The 21968-nt window shown below is 38.5% G+C and overlaps 1 protein-coding gene and 1 long non-coding RNA gene across 4 annotated transcripts in view; one reads left to right on the top strand and one right to left on the bottom strand.

Annotated features, from left to right (window-relative positions):
• LOC120527665 overlaps positions 1-2199 on the top strand; it is a 77410-nt gene extending 75211 nt beyond the window's left edge. The window contains exon 3 of the long non-coding RNA XR_005633391.1: positions 2160-2199. This is a non-coding gene — a long non-coding RNA (uncharacterized LOC120527665). The remainder of the gene's footprint in view (positions 1-2159) is intronic.
• n4bp2 (NEDD4 binding protein 2) overlaps positions 1-16291 on the bottom strand; it is a 104036-nt gene extending 87745 nt beyond the window's left edge. The window contains exons 1-3 of one of the 3 annotated variants that reach the window (XM_039751321.1): positions 16271-16291; positions 12308-13367; positions 1615-1739 (exon numbers count right to left, since the gene is read on the bottom strand). In XM_039751321.1, the coding sequence (XP_039607255.1) occupies positions 1615-1739; positions 12308-13356 (1174 nt within the window). In that variant the 5' untranslated portion in view covers positions 13357-13367; positions 16271-16291. The other 2 variants (XM_039751319.1, XM_039751320.1) reach the window with 2 other exon arrangements.
• Between the last annotated feature and the right edge of the window lie 5677 nt (positions 16292-21968).

Below are 21968 nucleotides of genomic sequence, written 5' to 3'. Positions count from 1 at the left end.
ATGAGCTCCACTGGGCAGAGTGAATTTGAATACTATGTACTTCATTTCTCATGCTTGTTTTGGGTCTGCCCCTGGGTCTTCTCCTAATGACCAGTACCGGACAGACAAATCATGGGAAGTGCTGGGGAGCATCCTTACTAGGACATCAGAAAACCCTCAATTGTCTCCTCCAAATCCAGAAGAGCAATGGCTCTTCCCTGAAAACATCTGGATTTTATAGTTCCTCACAAATAATTAAACCAAAACCCTTGATAATTCCATGGAATTCTAGTATTAAGGAGTATTACATTTCAGCTATTTTAGTACAAAAAAATAATTTTACTTAAATGTTCTCAATTTATTCAAATTAACAATATTCCAATTACAGAAATGATGAAGAAAACAAAATTTGATTTGAAGCGAAGCAACTACATGTTCTAGGTTATAGGAATTACTTTCTTATTCAACTAATTGACCTTTTCAAATGGGATCTGCTTAAAAATTCCTTTCCTAATATGTATGTGAAGTAGAGGTAGTCCCCAGGTTACGGACGACTTACGAACCGGGGCTGCAGCTGTGACGTATGCGCCTCAGTAACTGCTGCTCCATCATTTTCGGACTAGGGATGCTTCAAGTGGTGGATGGACGGAGGCTGGAGGGGGCAATTTTGCTGCTCACACAGTGTGGTGTCCCTCGGGTGGCAATCGGTTTCACTGCCCGCCCACCACACATGGCTACCCCGTTCGTTCTCAGTGGGAGGCTAGTAATGCTGCTAGCGGTGACCTGGTTGTGGCTGAATGGAGGCCACTGAGGGTGAACGGGACAGCAAGAGGTAGCATTGTAGTGTGCATCAGATGGCTGTCTATTGAATGGGGGCGATTCACTACTCACATTTGGCCACACCATGTTTGTTCTTGGTGGGTGGATGCTGCAGACAGCATACTGTAGTGGAGGTGATAGGTGAGGTGTCCTGGTGATGAACCGCCCGTTGATGCCCCAATTCATTCTCAATTGCAAGCCTGCTTGTACTGTTACGTACATAGCAGGAAATTGTCTCTTGTCAGTACATCAGGCGTGTTGATGACTGGTGCCTTCCTGGTGTGATAGTGTGTACAGTGCTGTGCAGAAGAGCTCATCTTAATCTTTTGTCTTCACCCTTCAACAATGTCTCTGAAACACAAATTCTGATGCAAGTGCTGGTGATACAGTAAAGACGACCACCATTGAAAATTAAGTAGAAATAATAAAAAGGTCACAGAGAGGTGAAACTCCATCATTCATTGGCAGAGCACTTGGTTACAGTCGGTTAACAATAGCATTTATTAAATTTATGTACCTGTTCCAACTTACATACAAATTCAACTTAAGTACAAACCTACAGTCCCTATCTCATACGTAACCTGGGAACTGCCTGTAATACCAACTTTGCAATAATCATAAAGAAGTGAACTTGAAGTTGGCTACTAAACCATTAACAAGGGTAAACATTCATTCATAGTATCAGCATTAAATAATTGAAATTATCATGCCCCCCATAATATTCACTGTACTGTTATATCATGAATACCATTAAGAAAATATAATTTCCATTTTTATTACTTTGCCAGATCTATTTATTCAGCTGTCTTTACTCACCCCGCTTATGATTCCATTCATGTGCCTCTTCCAGAAGAGCTCCATCAAAAGAATATTGACTACCAGAAGAGAAGTAATCATCTGTGCTTAGGATTATCCCACCAGGATTTTGCTCCAATATTTGCCTAAACAAATCAGAGTTTAATCAAAGATGTATCCAGCCATTTTCAGCAAACAACACAAAGCAGGAACCTCTCTTGGGTTCCAATAATTGGAATGGAGTATAAAACCAATTCATTCACATAAACTCTTATCACAGTAACTGAAAAATATAAATAAACTGCATGGTAGTAAAACCTTTAGCAGATCCTACTGCTAGGGCAAACAGGGTACAATTTCTAAGCAATGACAGTACCCATACGGTTTACTTCCACAGTCTATATTCATACTAAGTGGCTTCAGAATATAGTCCAGTAAAGTCCTGTAGATACTGATTTTGGTTTCAGTCAATTTCTACATCAACATGATAAAATCATGACGGGTTAAGGTGGTCATCCATGGAGCACTTAATGGGTTTACTCTAACTTTCTCTCTTTCTTTCCTAGGTGACGAAGCGGAAACGGAAGTAGAAGCAGACAATGGCCGACAGTGAGATGAATCGCGTTGCCGTCGTTGTCGAGGAACTCCAAGCACTCGACAAACAGATTAAGAAACTCCTGTCCAGACGAAGGTACCTCAGAGACTTGAAGACTCGGCTGCTGGACAAACCACACCAAACAACTGAAGTCGGCGTAACATCAACCCCACCTCGTGCCGCTCAAGTCCAAGGGCAAGTAAGCTTCACCCCCGCGCCTCGTAGGAACAACGACAACGCTGATGAAGACCTCGACTGGTTTCAGCTTTGCAGGCGGGGGTTCAAGACTAGAACACCTCCATCGGCACAGGCGAGCATTCAAATTCAGAACCGATTCGACCCTCTCCGTGTCCCCAGTCTGCCTTCAACCCCGGGTGATGTAATCGTAGTAGGTGATTCGATTGTACGAAACCTGAATATCACGTGCCCTAATCGAAAATCCTTTGTTTCTTGTTTTCCCGGTGCTCGAGTTCGAGATGTGATGAGCGGCGCCGACCTTCTACCAGAAGCACAAGAGGGCAATCGAATCCATCATTCTACATGCCGGCGTAAACGACATAAGGCACCGAGAGTCGGAGGTTCTCAAGGCTGACTTCGCAGCACTAGTTGAAGACACGAAGGAGAGGACCCCATCCGCAAAAATCTTCATCTCGGGTCCACTACCTCTCGTCAGACGATCGAATGAATACTACAGTCGTCTGCTGGGTTTAAACAACTGGCTGAGAGGCTTCTGCGAGAATCAAGACATCGGGTTTATAGACAACTGGGATCTTTTTGGGAAAGGCGCTTCTTCAAGCGGGATGGACTGCATCCGAATAGATTTGGCGCCCGGGTCCTCTCCGAAAACATCGCTAAGGTAATTCGTCTATCTTGACTGTCTACTTCTACTGTTAACCCCTTACGTAATGCTACTGCTTTGATAGGACATAATGGCTTAACAGAGTCTTCCGTTAAAGTGCACATCATTAATAATCTAATAACAAATCTTAATGCACGTAAAAAATCTAGGCAGTGCGGCATAAACACCAATAATTTAATTGAAATTACTACTTCAGATCAACACTGCATTAAGACTATAAAAACGGATTGTAGATTACATAAAAAGTACACACAGAGCGGCGTTAACAAAAATAACTTAATTTTTGTTCCGATTACCAATAACACGCATAAAATTCAGCTCTGCCCTTCAGAAACATTAAATATGGCACTATTAAATGTTAGAGCTTTAACTAACAAGACATTTTTTATAAACGATCTTATTAGTGATAAAAGATTGATTTTATTGCTAAATGAAACATGGCTTAATTCAATGGGGCGCAGTTTTAATGAATCTGCCTCCGGATTACAGTTTTACTCGTCAGACCGCCAGGGAAAAGGGGCGGATTGGCAAACATTTACTCGAGCGATTAAAATGTAAAGATGTTAGTTTTGGTAAATTTAAGTCCTTTGAGTATCTCGCCGTTGTTATTCATGGAGATTCTCACTGCTCGTATTATCCGTGTATAGACCTCCTAAATATAACGCGTCTTTCCTTGAGGAATTCTCTGACTTAATGTCAATTTTAGTTACAAACTATGACGCACTCTTAATAGTGGCGACTTTAACTTTCATGTCGACAATCAGTGTGACCAAAAGTAAAGGAATTCATGAACCTCCTGGACTCTTTTGATTTGAGGCAGCTCGTTAATCAGCCTACACATAAAGCAGGTCATACGTTAGACTTAGTGATTACTAAAGGACTTAAAGTTGATATAAAGCAGGTCACTGATATTGGTCTATCAGACCATTTCCTTCTACTATTTAATATAGAAATAAAGATAGAAAACGCTCATGAGAAGCATTTTGTTAAAAAACGCTTCTTTGACTCATCAGCAGCTTTAAAGCTTACAACTATTCTAAGCAATCAGTCCGTTTATAATGCCAACTATAATAGCGAGGATAATGTAAATAGTAAAGTGGAAAACTTTAATTCTAAAGTAAGAACTGCTGTTGACATAGTTGCACCTGAAAAGACAGTTAAAAAATCCTCTAGTATTGTTATTCCATGGAAGACCCAAAGAGTGTCTGATTTAAAAAGAACATGTCGTAGAGCTGAGCGTAAATGGAGGAAAACTAAACTAACTATCCACTATGAGATATTGAAGGTTAAAATAACAGAATACAATAACACAGTCCGTCTTGAGAGGCGATGCTATTTCTCTAATATTATAAATAACAATGCTAGTAATCCCAGAGTCTTATTTTCAACAATTGATCGTCTGTTAAACCCAGGTAACACAAAGGAATGCCCCCAGAATACTTCCAGTGAAACCTGTGAGAACATTGCTGTATTTTTCAATCAAAAAATTAATGATATTAGAGATAACATAGTATATCTCCCCAACACTGCAGAACCTCCAAAGCCCCGGTACTCCATTATAAACAAATTAAATGCTTTCACCAGGATAGATTTACCTGAATTACATAGTATAATCTCTCAACTGAAACCCTCCACCTCGCCCTTGACCCAATACCAACCAGGTTTTTCAAAGAAATATCAGGCGTGCTAATTGACAATATTCTGGACATAGTTAATTGTCATTAGATACGGGGTCTTTCCAGACTGTCTTAAGACTGCTGTAGTTAAACCCCTGCTCAAGAAAATAATCTTGACCCCTCTGCCTTTGAAAATTTTAGACCCATTTCTAACCTGCCCTTCTTAAGTAAAATTCTAGAGAAGGCAGTCATTATGCAGTTAAATGACCACCTCAATAAACATGCTATTCTTGATACATTTCAGTCAGGCTTCAGAACAAATCACAGCACAGAAACTGCACTTGTTAAAGTAGTAAATGACTTTGGGTAAATGCAGACAGAGGCCATTTATCTGTTCTCATCCTCTTAGATCTGAGTGCTGCATTTGACACCATTGATCAATATTCTTAGAAATCGCCTTAGTCAATGGGTGGGCCTCTCTGGCAGTGTCTTAAATTGGTTTGAATCCTACCTGGCAGGGAGAAAATTCTTTGTGAGTTGTGGTAATCAAATCTCAAAGACACATGATATCCGATATGGTGTTCCACAAGGCTCTATCCTGGGTCGCTGTTATTCTCAATCTACATGCTTCCGTTAGGTCAGATTATCTCAGGTTACAACGTGAGCTACCACAGCTATGCTGATGACACACAGCTGTACTTATCTATAGCACCTGATGACTCCGACTCTTTCGATACACTAACACAATGTCTTACTGGTATTTCTGAATGGATGAATAGTAATTTTCTCAAACTAAATAAAGAGAAAACTGAAATTTTAGTAATTGGCAATAATGGATTCAGTGAGGTTATCAGAAATAAACTTGATGCACTAGGATTAAAAGTTAAGACGGAAGTAAAAAATTTAGGGGTAACCGTTGACTGTAATCTGAATTTTAAATCGCATATTCATCAGACCACTAGGACAGCATTTTTCACTTAAGAAACATAGCTAAAGTTAGACCTCTTATATCATTGAAAGATCTGAGAAATTAATTCACGCTTTTGTTTTCAGTAGACTAGATTACTGTAACGCACTCCTCTCAGGACTACCCAAAAAGACATAAATCATTTGCAACGAGTGCAGAATGCAGCTGCTAGAATCCTAACTGGGAAAAGAAAATCCGAACACATTTCTCCAGTTTTGATGTCACTACACTGGTTGCCTGTGTCATTCAGGATTGACTTTAAAATACTGCTTATGGTTTATAAAGCCTTAAATAATCTCGCTCCATCTTATATATCGGAATGCCTGACACCTTATATTCCAAATCGTAACCTTAGATCCTCAAATGAGTGTCTCCTTATAATTCCAAAAGCTAAACTTAAAAGAAGTGGTGAGGCGGCCTTCTGCTGTTATGCACCTAAAATCTGGAATAGCCTGCCAATAGGAATTCGCCAGGCAAATACAGTAGAGCACTTTAAAACACTGCTGAAAACACATTACTTTAACATGGCCTTTTATAACTTCACTTTAACTTAATCCTGATACTCTGTATGTTCAATTCTTCATAATAACTATTCACAGTGGACGCAAAATCCATACTGACCCCTACTCTCTCTTCTGTTTCTTTTTCCGGTTTCTTTGTGGTGGCGGCCTGCACCACCACCACCTACTCAAAGCATCATGATGCACCAACATTGATGGACTGAAAGCCAGAAGTCTACGTGACCATCATCATCAGGTCCTTCCATGAAAACCCTAAATACAAAGAGGACTGTTTGATTTATGTTAGGTAGATTGCCCAGAGGGGACTGGGCGGTCTCTTGGTCTGGAACCCCTACAGATTTTATTTTTTCTCCAGCCTTTGGAGTTTTTTGTTTTTCTGTCCACCCTGGCCATCGGACCTTACTCTTATTCTATGTTAATTAATGTTGACTTATGTTTATTTTTATTGTGTCTTCTATTTTCTATTCATTTTGTAAAGTACTTTGAGCTACATTTTTTTGTATGAATATGTGCTATATAAATAAATGTTGATTGATTGATTGATTGAAAAAACAATTTTTATTTTGAATTGAGTTTTCTAAAATTACGTGATTTTCTGTTAGTCTAAAATATCCAACAATGTGTTTATTTTGATTAAAAAAAAAAACTAGGAATGAATGTATGTATGTATAAATAAATATATTATACTTATAATTATAAATATAATTATAAATATAAATCAGTATTATTTTCATATCAACCACTTTTCTGTTTCTTAATGTGCAGTGTGTCAAGAAAATACTGTTAAAGATACCTACAAAATCTTGGTTAATACAGAAAGCAGCTACAGTATGTGCAGTTAAACAGAACATTATTCAAGGTCAATCCTCTGATTGAGGATCCAGCGTTGAAATAAAAGAACTCGGCTTTGATATTTTGTGTTTCACAGACATATATTTTAAGGAAGAAGCCATCCATAGATGCTAAATGTAAATCACACATAAATTGTCAATTACATAGTTAAGAATTTTAGAATTTCTAACTCTGAAAAAAAACTGACTTAAGTAAAATGATTTCCAAGTGCTGCAGTTTCAGTCATTGAAGCTAAATTGACTAACTTCACAACAATAATACACCACCAACTAAACCAATTAAAGACTTGTAATCAAAAAGTTTAGCCTATGAAAAAGGGAACAAAAAGACACTTTTTGGAATGGCAAGGATTTAAGGAAGATGCTATCCACTTTAACTGTAGGAGATCTTAGATTTTCTCTCACAACAAACTGGCCTTACTGACTAAAGCACAACCCAGCATAAAACTCCTATAATATGCTTTATTCAGTTTATTATATTTTCACTTTTAAAAGCACCTCAAAATCACTTTATTTACAAATTTAGGTTATATAGGTTGAGTATCCCTAAATGAAAATGCTTCAAAAATCTATAGTAATTAAAGGCAAAGCCCTCACTGTCTCACTGACTGACTGACTGACTGACTGACTCACTCATCACTAATTCTCCAACTTCCCGTGTAGGTAGAAGGCTGAAATTTGGCAGGCTCATTCCTTACAGCTTACTTACAAAAGTTAGGCAGGTTTAATTTCGAAATTCTACGCGTAACGGTCATAACTGGAACCTACTTATGTACATATATACCGGCCATAGCCGCAGCTCAGACGCCGTGTGAGGCGGAGTTACATCCCTCATCGTCACGCCCCCCACGTGATTGAGTGCCTGCCAATATAACGCCGTCCATCACTGGCAATCCAATAGAAACACTCTACAGCTAAATATTCACGGGTGAAGGGCCGTGCTTATGCAGACGAAGATGAGATGGTCAGGGTGGTGTTTGGCACAAACTCAGCAAAACTGCGAGAGAAACTTTTAAGTGCCGGGTCATAGCTAACATTAAATAAAGCCGTGGACATCGCACGACATAGCACAAGCACAGCTGAGAACCTTCAATGCATGTACACCGAGCGGCTCACATGAACGGACTGTGAACGCAGTACACAGACAAAAAGCAACAGCCCCAAAGAGTACTGAACAAAAACCGCATTACACAATTGAGAATGCCGCAAAAGAGTATGAAGCGAGTGACGCATACAAGCATATTCATAAGTGCAGCTGCTGCGGAAACAAAGTACACAGTGGAAAAAGTCAATGTCCAGCTAAAGGAAGACAGTGTAAAAAAAACCCGTGCATGCATTGTATCACGTCTCAGATAAAGAGGAAGACGAGCCGTTTATTGATGCAGTAAGAAAGGAATCGATGAATGAAACCTGTTATCTTTACAATGGTTGACAATCACGGAATGTAACTTGAACACAACACATCCTCCAAATACGAACCTGATTGAAAGAAATAATGATAATGAAATCCTTGATGACAGCAACACTCATAACAGTCACAAAACAATTACATTGACAATCATGTTACGTTATTTTTAAAATGTTTCCTTTTCTTTTTCATTACTTCTTTAACACACTACTTCTCCTCTGTGAAGCGCGGGTATTTTGCTAGTACAAAATATATGGAGAACTGATATGACCCCACCTATGATACTTCTAATTGTTTTTTAGCTGCTGAGCAGATGTAAAGACCATATGTGCTGATTCCAAACAGATTTATTCCGTCTGAGCAGGTACTACGGGAGAGGAGTTTTTATTGAGTATTGAGCGCCACCAAGCTGTGACACAAAATCAACAACAACCCTGGCGGTTGTTCCTTAGGAACTGCCATGAAGCTAGGACACAAGATCAATGACTGGATTTGGGGTCTACTATGAAAGCAGTAAACACCACAAAGCATTTCCAGTTCAAAAGTGCTGCATGGCACCCATAAAAACATTAACATTGATCATCATAACAGGAAAATTACATACCAAGGGTCTCATTTATAAAACTATGCTTGGATCCGAGTGTAAAAATAATAAAAGGAAACTGCATACACAAAAAAAAAAATATCTGATTTATAAAACCTGGCTTATACACATTTACCTTTATAAATCACAGTCATCTTGTAAACGTGCATATTTGCATGCACCTTGAAACTCATGTTGACATGACAGATGACTTCTGCGTTAATGAGATGTCACTGCTTACATTTAACAAAAGCACTCCATTGTTACTAGATGCCTTAATGCAATATGAGTGCGTACTGCTCTGAATAAATTAAGAAAACCATGTCTTATATACATCCACAACATATGAAAACTGAATGTAGTTCCTGCCTTATCTGTCTGTTAATGGCTTTAAGCACTGTTGGCATGATGGTTGGCTGAGATATTCCGGACATAAAACCAATTACATGAGAAGTGAAAACCAGTAGCTGATATAAAATGAAAAACCACAAAAAGTTCTGATGACATGTATGCAGCACTGACCCGCCCCATGCTACCATGATCCTCACTTTTTCTTTACCACATCCTTCCTTCTTTCTCATTCCTCTCTAGGCGAGTCTAGTATATCTGTGACCATTGGTTCGAACCCCTCTCATCACTCGGGCTGGTGGTCCTCATTTCTATAGCCAAGCTGCTATATTTCTCAAGTAAATGCACATTACAATAATGGCTCAGTGATATGAATTATACGCGTGAGTCATTTAACTGGTTTGGCTGTAATTCCTTACTTGATCACATGTGTTCACAAGATATCTCATTATGGATATGCAATTATTTAAAAATCTGTTTCAGATTAGAGATACTCAACCTGTATTATTAATGAAAAACTGCAGGAAACATACAGTGCCCTTCAATAACACTGGCACCCTTGGAACATAAAAGCAAAGTGGGCTGTGAAAAAAAAATGTCTTCTGTTTATCCTCTTGCTTTTTACACTCAAAATATTTTAAAAAAATCTAAACTTTTAATTGAAATAAAATAATTTAAAGGAAAAATAAATTCTCATCATAAAACATCTTTTTCTCATGCATGCTACAATTTTTGATAGACTAAGAAAGGCATGAGTAAAATCTAACTAAAGTATATTAAAAATCTTGTTTTATCTTCATCCAAGTGAGTAGCACATTTAAGTGGTCAGCCATAACTTCCCGATTCACTGGAGCATAAATATAGGGTGACAACACAGGCCAGATTCTCTTAGTTATGGATCAAAATGGTAAAGACCACAGACAAAAGGTTGTTGAGCCGTACAAATCAGGAAATGGTTATAAGAAAAACAGCTAAAATTGTTGAAAATGCCCATTTCCACTATCAGAAAAATAATAAATAATGTTAAAGCAACAGCAGATGTTATGAATCTTCCTGGAAAAGGATGTGTGTTTATTGATCAACACACTGTGAAACTGAGGATTCAAGAGGGCAAAGAATTTCCAAGGATGAGAGCTAGAGAATTACAGACATTAGTTGGGCAAAAAGGCCCCAAAAACTACTATCAGGTGCCATCAACATAACCCCAAAAGGGACAGAATTCTGAGGTTAGATGAGACAAAATGGACCTTTGAAGAAGATGAATTTGGAATTGAAGGAATGATAGGCATGTAGGAAAGTACTTTATCCACAATGTAAAGTATTATGGAGGATCATTGATTTTGTGGGGTTTTTTTGCCAGAGGCCCCAGACAACTTATTAGGATAAAAAGTATCACAGACTCCATTAAGTATCAGAAAATATTAGTTCAAAACCTGAATGCCTCTGTCACAGTCAAGGCAAAAATGCCCCACTGACCACAAAAATCAAGGTTTTGCCATGGTCACCCCAGTCCCTTGGCCTAAAACCCTTGGGGAATTTATTAAATAAGCTGCAGAGGAAAGTCTACAATACTCTGTAATGAGGATTGGTCTCGGATGCCTTGCTATGTATTCCCTCCAACCTCATTAACCTCCCATTATAGGAGAAGACTCAATCTTAGTGAAGGAGGGCTGCACAGATTTACTGAATGAAGGGATGCCAGGAGTTTTGGCACACATACACTTGAGACAAATATTTGTTTTATGGTGGGAATTCCTTTTACCATTCAATTGATTTACTTGGATTAAAAGTTTAAGGAGTTTTCTTAATATTTTGAATAGAAGATCCAAAAAAGGAAAACAAACTTTTTTCCCCCCATAGGCCATTTTGCTTTTATTTAGTAAGGTACACTAGTGTCAGCACTATACACATATTAGACATTAAAACCTAAACATATATAGTTATATTTACATACTTCTTCCTTAAATTTGTTTAGAAACCTTTCATCTGAATTAGCTATCACTTAAGATTAATTTATATTAAGTGACTTTATTATTTCCACAAAAATTAAAACAACTTTGCTGTCCCTGATTATTTGTGAGGTTTTTACAAATATACTAGTTCAACATATGCTTAAAATCAAACAGATTTAAACGAGCTTAAATTGTGTTGTAATTTCCACTCTAATTTCCTGTTGTGCCGTGAATAACATAACCACTGGGATTTCAGATTTAACTGATTGTAAAATCCTGTGACACAGGTTTCTAAATTTTATGGGTCTTACACTCAAGTTGTGTGCCTGGGAATTATACTCAAGACAATGCAATCTCTGCAACCTGGAAAACACTGTCATACATCCTTCCAATTTCCTGCCCTGAATAATTGTGTTTCTTAGTTTCTGCACATTGCTAGGGTACATAATAAAGTTGCTTTAGTATTTTTCCCCCAATTACTCCCATCTAGCTAACCTATATTCCTGTATATTACAAAGAATAGCATTAACTAAAAGAACAAAAATTTGAACATATTGTCTGAACAGCACAAACTACGCAAATAATTATTACGTATAGAAATTTTGCAAAAATACCATCAAGTCTCCAAATAATGCATATTTACATGCATATACTCATTCAACAGTTGAACCACATCATCTGCTAGTGCTGTGTCAAATGAAGTGGGAGACACAGCCTCTCTCTCTGCAACATATGGTGAAAGAGAAGAACCTGTCCTGGAAAAAATGCCTGTCTGTCACTGTACAAACACACTAGACACCAACTAGGACAACAGGCATAAAACCAATGCGTAAAGGAGGAGAACGATCAAAATATACAAAGTGGACATCTGAGCACACAACTAAACCACTACAATAAACAATGTTACACAGAAACAATGTACAGGTGCCATACTTTACAAATACATGAAATCATAATTTTTAACCCAATGCAGATTTTACAATAATAAAAAAAAAAATCACAGACTCACAGTACCTGGCCAGTGTGGATTTCCCAGAGCCTGGAGCACCTCTCAGAATTACCAGAAGATGACCACCAAATGCTGTTTTTTTGGTTAATTCAAAGACCTGCTGTTGTGAAGAAAATTTTGCTGGTGAATTCTGACTGCATCTTTTCCAGGTTGGTGCAATAGGAAGAGCAGACACCTGGTGAGCAGGATGAGGTATGGGTCGCCATAATGTAGGGTTTAATACAACAGGCATAACAAAGGTGTATCCTTCAGATGACGGGTAAAATTCTGGAGCATTCATATTCCATGCAGTTTGAGGCAGTTGACAAACCTTTTTTGGTTCTGTTGCACTGTTTGCATCTGTAAAACCCAGAGAATTCTGCACCACCACTTCAGCATGCCCAGGGCCTACTTTGTGAACATCATTACAAGTTGTTATCTGTTGTTCATGAACAGGTCTATCTATTCCTAAAGAAGGACAATGTTTGGGTGACCTTTGGCAAGTACTGTTATTTGCAAATACCTTTGATGATTCATTTTTGCACTGTGGTCCTAAATTAATGTTATCTTTGCATGCAGGGGTGTTATCCATGTGCTCCTCATTTCCCAACAAATAACTAAAGTCAGTCAATTTCAATTTATTGAGATGACATCCCAGACTGGTCACATTTTGGGAACAGCTACTTTCCGGTGTGGATGAAAGAGTTTCACAATTAGTTCCGCTGATTGCTGGTTTACTTTGAGTTTTTAAAACATCATTCCTCAAACTTATTTGAATTAGTTCCGGCAACTGCTGGTCACTTTCAGAATTTCTGTTTAATGAGATGTTTTGGGAGGAATTATATGATTTCTCAAACTCACTGTCCAATAATGAATCAAATTCTTCTGTTAAATACATTCCAGCAGAGTCATCTGTATCCAGTGCCAAGTACAGATTCATTTCAGAATTCTTGCCCTCTCCCACAGCTTCATTTTTTGGATGGCATAATGCAGCAGCAGCCAATTCAAACCCTGATGGATTTGAAGATATACAAATACCCTCTGCTTCCTTGGACAGTTCCAAAAGAGAATCCATTGCAACATCAGCTGTAGACCATATAAGAACACAAGAATGAGAATCCAATTCAACTTTCAACTTCCTTTTAACACCATCATCAATGAATATAGAGTTTTGTCATATACTCTAAAATAAGTGTGAAGTTATAAGCCATTATAACAAAATTAGTGATACTATTTGGGAGAGATGAGTTGTAACATATTGACAGATAATTTTTTTTTCCTTCGATTAAATATACTTACAAAATATTGCCGATAGTTCTAGTATCGGTATTTTCACCTTGCATGGTTTAGTAATTTTAAAACAGATATCACTATTTTTGCCTTAGCCATATTACAAATGCCAATTCATGCTGGATATATATTATACCAGTAAAAAGGAAGAGTCTACAAAATTACTAAATTTATAAGAAGCACTTTGATTTTGTTCACTCAATTTACTTCCACCAGGCTTTATTTGTTGCCCTCTTTAAACTAAACACTTTTGTTTGCTGCTCACATCAATCTGCTGAACAATTACGATCAGGATTTTTTTTAAACTTCTGAATAATGCAAATATATTACATTTTTAAGTCATGCCAACCTAACTATCCTGCTTTACCAGGTATTTAGGTGCAGAGGTTCCATAGTGCTACAAGGTAGCAATGTAAAATAATATTGCATTGAAATAACACAATGATTCTTTACATTAAATAAAAAAAAAACCTAAACACAAAGTAGGAACATTATGTTTAAACAGGAGTACTTTGTGTAATTACTGTCATCATAACACCTAAAGTCCATATCAACAAAAGAAGATGAGAGCAGATGAGGAACTAATCATCGATGAACTAAACGGTATGTCAGATTTTTACAGGTTAACAAAACCAAAGCAGTTCACATCACTGAAAGCTTACCAAAAAAAAAAAAAAAATCACTCCTCCATGTGTAAACATGATCCAGAATAATTCTTTCATTTAAAAAAATATTAAACACTTCCTTGGAGAGGCTAGTGAAAATTAAGAACAAAGGCATGGACTATACAAATAAAGAAGAGTGCTCCAAATAAAGCATCTGGAACAAACTATTAAGCTATGGAACAAATCAAGAGACATTTAAAAATCTACAAATATCTTGTTATACCACATCTGAAATACTGTATAAGATGCTGTGAACTGGGCTGTTATTTCTACATTACAGGGTACAGTAATGGATACAATTGTGAATCCAGCAGTATTAAGGGAATGAGCTATAAGTTGATCAGAGAGATAATTTAGCTTTTATAGTAACCTAAGAAATAGACAAATATTGCAGCAAATAAAGGTAAATAAAACACAAAATCACAAAAAGAAAAAAAAACTTCTGGCTAGGCAAATGATAAAGAGAAGGCACAGAAAGGCATTATAAAGGCCTATTGACAAAACAAGGCATGACAGAACATCAGAAGGATGGAGGTTTACTGTCTCTTAAGTTCTTCAATATGGACTTGAGGAGATACAGATAAACGCTGGTTATAATTACATTTCATACAAATATTATTAAATATGTTATCACTCTGTAAACGATGGAAACATTCAGTAAGTTGGTTAGGTAAGAGTTAACACCTTTGAGGTCTTCATATTTCCACTTAATGATATTCTTCCACATGGATTAAAAAAAGGACAAGCTGATATGGATTTGATGGTCAGTTCTAATGTATAAGAACATTATAACTTGAAACTAAAAAAGGAAATGTTAATTATTAAATAGTCAATAAATTTCAATCAACTAAGGCACTCGGTAAAGAACTGAAAGAATATTTTAGCCCAGCTTCATTAGTAATTTTTTTTACTTCACGAGAAACACCTACCAGGCTAGTTTATTTTTCCACACACATTACATCTTGCCTGAAGAAAGGGCCCGAGTTGCCTCGAAAGCTTGCAAATCTTTTTAGTTAGCCAATCAAAGGTGTCATTTTGCTTGGCTTTTCTCCACACCAGCCTAAAAATACCACTTCACAGACCGCTAATGTTGGGAATGGTCAAATTTAAGTAATTACCTCGAGTCGATGCTCGTTTTTTTGTAGGTTTGCATACTATTTTATTCGGAAAACTAAATCAAACCAATTGGACACATTACAGTGCCGGATGACTTTTATTTTGATAGGTTAAACTAAACGTATGGCCGGAAGTTGTTTCTATTCCTGTTGTTTATTAAAGGGTAACTTCTGAGATCACACATGATGATCTGTTCGTTTTGCTTTACATAAACGCTGTGCTAGAATCAACCGTTTTCTTATTTTCTGCGTTAAAATAAAAATATGTAAATGTACGTGTAGCCATGTTAACCAAAATAAATGTGTTCCCGGTGCAAAGGAAGAAAGGGCTACGTGGTGTTAAACGACACATTATAGTAAAGGCCATCTGTACGACCCAAACCGCAGCAAATAGTTTTATTCTTTTTTGTAATAGTAGTACAAAAGTGAAACCCATTTCCTGAAAGCGAAGGGAATCAGTGGCCTCTTTGATAGATGTGTATTGCGTAGGACTCGGGTCCTCATTTCTGCTGTATATTGACCAATATCTGTCCCACTACATGCTCTTCTTTACCTTTAAAGTCACATTCCGATAGAACCATATAAACGACCTCACTATCCAGATGAGAGAACATCTCTAGCATACTTTGGACGACTTGTGCACTGTCGGGATCGGGTGTGTGTAGCCTTGGCGCCGACTCTGTGCCCGAAGACACAGTGATATCGGCCTGCTGCCCAGAGTGCAGAATCGTGCCGTCTTCCACGCTGATCCGTGCAGTGTTTTTCTTTTTCCTTGGCATTGTTCCACCATTCACTTCATCAAACTTTTCACATTACTCTTGTCAATAGTTCAATGCGAGAATGTAAATGCAAGCCATCCAACTTAGAGGCACTACGAAAATACGAGGAGTGTATGACTTATTTTTTTTACATCAATCACCTGCTTAAGTTGCTTGTCCATAAGTTGTTCCTCTAATCATTTGCTGAAGTTACACGTCAGTCACTTTCATCCACTAATCATCTTTCGCAAAGAAAAGGAGGCGGGAATACATTTTGCCCCGCCCATTACAACCTTTCTTTAGTCTGCATAATTCGTTTTGTCAGACGTACTGGTTAGGTGATTAATGAATTTAAGAATCGTCTTTCGGTGTGGAAGTGTGTGTACCCCTCGATGCCTTGGCGCCTGATCCAGAGCTGGTCTACTTTGTGTTCGATGTTGCCAGGATAGACTTTGTGCCAACTCGACCTTGAATTGGATTATGAATGTTGTATATGGACAAATCCAAGTGAACATTTAAACTAGTTGTTTTTTATTGGTTTCAACCCCCCAACAGGTTCTCGACATCCCCTCCAAGTACGCCGTAAGATGAAACGGCTAGAAATTGGTTGTCCGTTGCCGGTTCAAGTGCATGTGTGCCCGATGTTTGATGCGAGGAACATTTAATACCAGCCGCCGAACCTGCTTGGTGAAGGAGGCTATCTGTTCCTTGAAACTGAGGAAGGGAGCGAATGCCGGACGACTGAGAATATCATTGCTAACTTGCTGTGTGTGTCCTGATGTGACCGCTCCCCTTTGAATAAAATGCATGAGGCTGTTTCGGTGTTCACAAAAATAAAGCTGATTTTCCCGGAAAACTGTACTCCTCTCCTTCTCGCTTGTGCAAGTGGGTGAACCACACGTCACAATACACATACATATAAGAAGACACATATACATTATTTAACTACCCAAGCTAAGTGAAATAAGGAACAGAGATGCTATATTAGACTGAGCATGTTCAAATAACGATGAGCTAAATCAGAAAGAAAATATTAATTTTTATTCTAGCTCTTTAATGACTAGCCTATGTGTTTATCCATCAAGTCGGACACTCTCTTTTTCCATTAGAATCATAGGGAGCTCAAGTTTTGCCTAGTGTAGGAGCTAGTCCATAGCAAGGTACATTTCATTTCTTTGTAAGAAATAGTCAACTAAGATTTTGTTTATTGTAGACAGAAATGTATTCATTTTCTGGAACAATTTTTGCATTACAAGGGGCCAATTTAGATTCGTTATTCAATCTAACTTGCATGTCTTTGTGAATGGAATGAAAGCCCTTAACATTTATTATACTTATTTATTATACTTACACTCAACTACAGTATTAATATTTTGTGTGTATGGAGAATCTAGGTGTTAATGCATAAATGATCATGCCCAAGATGAAAAACTAATGGAATAAACTGCAGCTTTAATAATTTGGAGTTTTCCCTACTTTTGACAGCATCATGAAACTATGTCCCTAACTTCCCAAATCAATACATAAGGTGTTTAACAGGAAACACTGAAATTAGAAGTGGAATCACTTTATTTTGTTTACACATACAGTAAAAGGAATATGATCTGATGGGAATATGCTGACACATTAAGTACAATAAAAACAACTACTGTAAGTAATTAAAAAATAATGAAGTATACTGAATAGTAAGATTATAAGTCAGGTTCTAAATAGCAGCAATACTTTATACATAATTTAGTGGCAATTTTAACATGATTCCGTTTATTGGAAACAGTTCAAAGGTTAGTAAGATTTACAGCTGGGGAAAAGGCTGTTTTTAAGCCTTGATAGTTTTAATTTTCAAGAAACAGTTTCAAATTGTTCTATCATGTGGTGTGGACAGTAGGAGAAATGGGGTAAGGGTTATTCTGAAGGAACTGTATGTCAAGAGTGGCAGGTGAAAAGGGTGTCAGACAGAGTGATGATTATGAAGCTGGACACTGAAGGTGTGATGATGAATATTATTAGTGCATATGCCCTGCAAGTTGGGTGTGCGATTGATGAGAAAGAAAATTTCTGGAGTGTTTTGGTAGAAGTGATTGATAGTGTACCCAAGGGGCAGAGAGTGGCGATTGGAGCTGATTTCAATGGACATGTTGGTGAAGGGAGGTGATGTGTAGGTATGGTGTCAAGGAGAGGAATGAATAAGGTCAGGTGAAAGTGGATTTTGCGAAAAGAATGGACATGGCTATGGTGAATACGTATTTTAAGAAGAGGTAGGAACATAGGTTGATGTACAAGAGTGGAGGAAGATGCACACAGGTAGATTATATCCTATGCAGGAGGGTCAATCTGAAGGAGATTGAAGACTGCAAAGTGGTGACAGGAGAGAGTGTAATTTGGCAACATAGGATGGTGGTCTGTAGGATAACACTGGAGATCAAGAAGAGGAGGAGAGTGAGGGCAGAGCCAAGGATCAAATGGTGGAAGTTGAAAAAGGAAGACTGCAAGGTTGAGTTCAGGAGGAGGTAAGACAGGCACTGGGTGGCAGTGAAGAGTTACCAGACAGTCGGCCAATTACAGCAGAGGTAGTAAGACTGACAGCAAGAAGGGTGCTTGGCGTGACATCTGTACAGAATAAGGAGGAAAATAAAATCTGGTGGTGGAATGGAAAAGTACAAGAACGTATACAGAGGAAGAGGTTGGCGAAGAACAAGTGGAATAGTCAGAGAGATGCAGAAATAGACAAGAGTACAATGAAATAAGATGTAAGGTAAAGAAAAAGATGGCGAAGGCTAAATAAAAAATATATATAATGAGATGTATGAGAGGTTGGACACTAAGAAAGACAGAGGGACCAAGCTGAGAAAGATGTGCAGCAGGTTAGGGTGATAAAGGATAAAGATGGAAACTTACAAGCAAGAAGGGTGTGTTAAGCAGATGGAAAGAGTACTTTGAGAAGCTGCTGAATGAAGAGAATGAGAGAGAGAGAAGGTTGGATGATATGGCAATAGTGAATCAGGAAGTGCAACAGATTAGCAAGGAGAAAGTAAGGACATCTATGAGGAGGATGAAGAATGGAAAAGCCGTTGGTCCAGATGACATACCTGTGGAAGTATGGAGTTTTTAACCAGATTGTTTAATGGAATCTTGGAAAGTGAAAGGGTGCCTGAGGAGAGGAGAAGATGTATACTGGTACTGGTTTATAAGAATAAGGAAGATGTCCAGAACTGTAGTAACTACAGGGGGATAAAAATAATTAGCCACAACATGAAGTTATGGGAAAGAGTAGTGGAAGCTAGGTTAAGAAGGAAGGTGATGATTAGTGGGCAGTAGTATGGTTTCATGCCAGGAAAGAGCAACGCAGATGCGATATTTGTTCTGAGGCTGTTGATGAAGATGTATAAAGAAGGCCAGAAGGAGTTACATTGCATGTTTGTGCAACTGGAGAAAGCATATGACTGGGTGCCTCGAGAGTAGTTGTGGTATTGTACGAGGAATTCGGGAGTGGCAGAAAAGTATGTAATAGTTGTACAGGATATGTACAAGGGAAGTGTGACAGTGGTGAGGTCTGTGGTAATAGTGGCACATGCATTCAACATGGATGAGAGATTAAATCAGGGATCAGCTCTGAGCCCTTTTTTATTTTCAATGGTGATGGACAGGTTGACAGACGAGATTAGACAGGAGTCCCTGTGGACTATGATGTTTGCTGATGACATTGTGATCTGTAGTGAGAGTAGGGAGCAGATTGAGGAGACCATGGAGAGGTGGAGATATGCTCTAGAGAGGAGAGGAATGAAGGGCATTACGAACATGTCGGAATATATGTGTGTAAATGAGAGGGAAGTCAGTGGAATGGTGAGGATGCAGGGAGTAGATTAGGTGTAGGGATCAAAAGTACAGAGTAATGGGGATTGTGGAAGAGAGGTGAAAAAGAGAGGGCAGGCGAGGTGGAATGGGTGGAGAAGAGTGTTAGGAGTACTTTGTGACAGACAGGTATCAGCCAAGAGTGAAAGGGAAGGTCTGCAGGATGATAGTGAGACCAGATATGTTATATGGGTTGAAGACAGATGCACTGATCGAAAAACAAGAGACAGTGCTGGAGGTGGCAGAGTTAAAGATGCTAAGATTTGCACTGGGTGTAACGAGGATGGATAGGATTAGGAATGAGTACATTTGAGAGTCAGCTCAGGTTGGATGATTTGGAGACAAAGTCAGAGAGGTGAGATTGCATTGGTTTGGACATGTGCAGAGGAGAGATGCTGGATATATTGGGAAAAGGAGGCTAAAGAGAGAGCTGCCAGGCAAGAGGAAAAGAGAAGTGCCTAAGAGAAGGTTTATGGATGTAGTGAGAGAGGACATGCAGGTGATGGGTGTAACTGAGAAAGATGCAGAGGAAAGGAAGATATGGAAAAAGATGATCTGCTTTGGCAACATCTAACGGGAGCATCCGAAAAAAGAAGAAGCATAACATACCTGGTGTCAGCGCATGTCAACATCAATTAAAAATGAGTCTGACGAGTGAAGGGCGCCAGCCAAATGACAGCATATGTAAGTCCCTGATCTTTTGGCAAGCAAGTGACCTGAGGCTGCTCTTTAATTGGTCGCTTTCAGATTTTTCAGAGAAACCAGCTCTCTGTACCCGAGACACTCCCACATTTATTGGCAGTGAATTAGTATTGTTTTCTTAATCTATTGTAGTTTAACAATCGTCAACATACTATTTCAGGTTCACAGTTCACACCTGCCATTAATGTAACTACTGTACAGATGAACAAGCGCAACTTCAAGTGGAACTTCAGAAATCAAAGAAAACTTGGTTATTTCTTTAATGAACTTCATAAATTGTTCACTTGAAGAAAAAAAGAAGATAAAGGAGCTTGGACCAGATCAAACTGACTTAAGAATTTAGCAGCAGGCAAATGATCGAAGATGAGCTTACACATGGACACAAGCTCCACAGGTGGTCAAGGCCTGCCTGAAGAGGATAGGTTTACCTAGAGAAGCTGAAATAAAAGCAACTCAACGATCGCCATGTTAGAGCACTTCAGACATGTCTCCTGGCTGCTAGACTCCATCTGCCCTGGGTGTGTGGTCACCAGCGAGCCTCACAAGGCTGGTGGATACTGAGTATACAAGTTGTCTCTGAGGCAAAAAGGGGGAGGAAAAGGGGCAAAGCAGCTTGGAGATGCCACGAAAGTGCTTACTAAGTGTCGTGTCTGTGATCGCTGATCTCGGAGCTCCTTTTTACCAGGTTTTCCAGTAGTCCTGCTACTTTGGGAAGTTGAGCAAGAGATATATTGTATATGTGTTTGTAATTAGTAAAATACAGGTGCGTCTTGGGAGAATTTGGGAGTATAAAGTGTGTCGCTACAGAAGAAAGGTTGGGAAACACTGATCTAGACAATAGTATGAGGCTAAATTTTTTGGCAGACTTAGTCAGAAAGTAACAGAAATTTTCAGACCTGAAGGAAAGGAGGCCACAATTTATGTTCAAGGAAATATACAGTAGTTATCCTAATCAAAGGCAGAATAAGTTTTACGTTGGACTTATTCTATGTGTGTAGTATAAGACAGGTTAAGGGGCGAATTATGTTTTAAGATGTGGGGGTGTGTAGATCGTACAATGTGAATTTGTGCCCAGGTGAGGTAAGCCTAGAAAACTTGCATAGGAATGGGCAGACTGGCAGCAAGTGTAGAATAAAATTAGGATAGGAATTGTTCTGTGGGTGTGGTAAATGATAACCTGGGATACAAAACTTGAGAAAAATCACAGGACTAGTGATTGTATGATGTGGATTGCATCATTGCAACTAGTGCAGAATGCAGCTGCTAGAATCCTAACTAGGAAAAGAAAATCCGAGCACATTTCTCCAG

The sequence above is a fragment of the Polypterus senegalus genome, chromosome 4 (genome assembly GCF_016835505.1).
Source record: "Polypterus senegalus isolate Bchr_013 chromosome 4, ASM1683550v1, whole genome shotgun sequence".
In the NCBI taxonomy this organism is placed as follows: domain Eukaryota; kingdom Metazoa; phylum Chordata; class Cladistia; order Polypteriformes; family Polypteridae; genus Polypterus; species Polypterus senegalus.
This window is presented reverse-complemented; position numbering and strand designations above follow the sequence as displayed.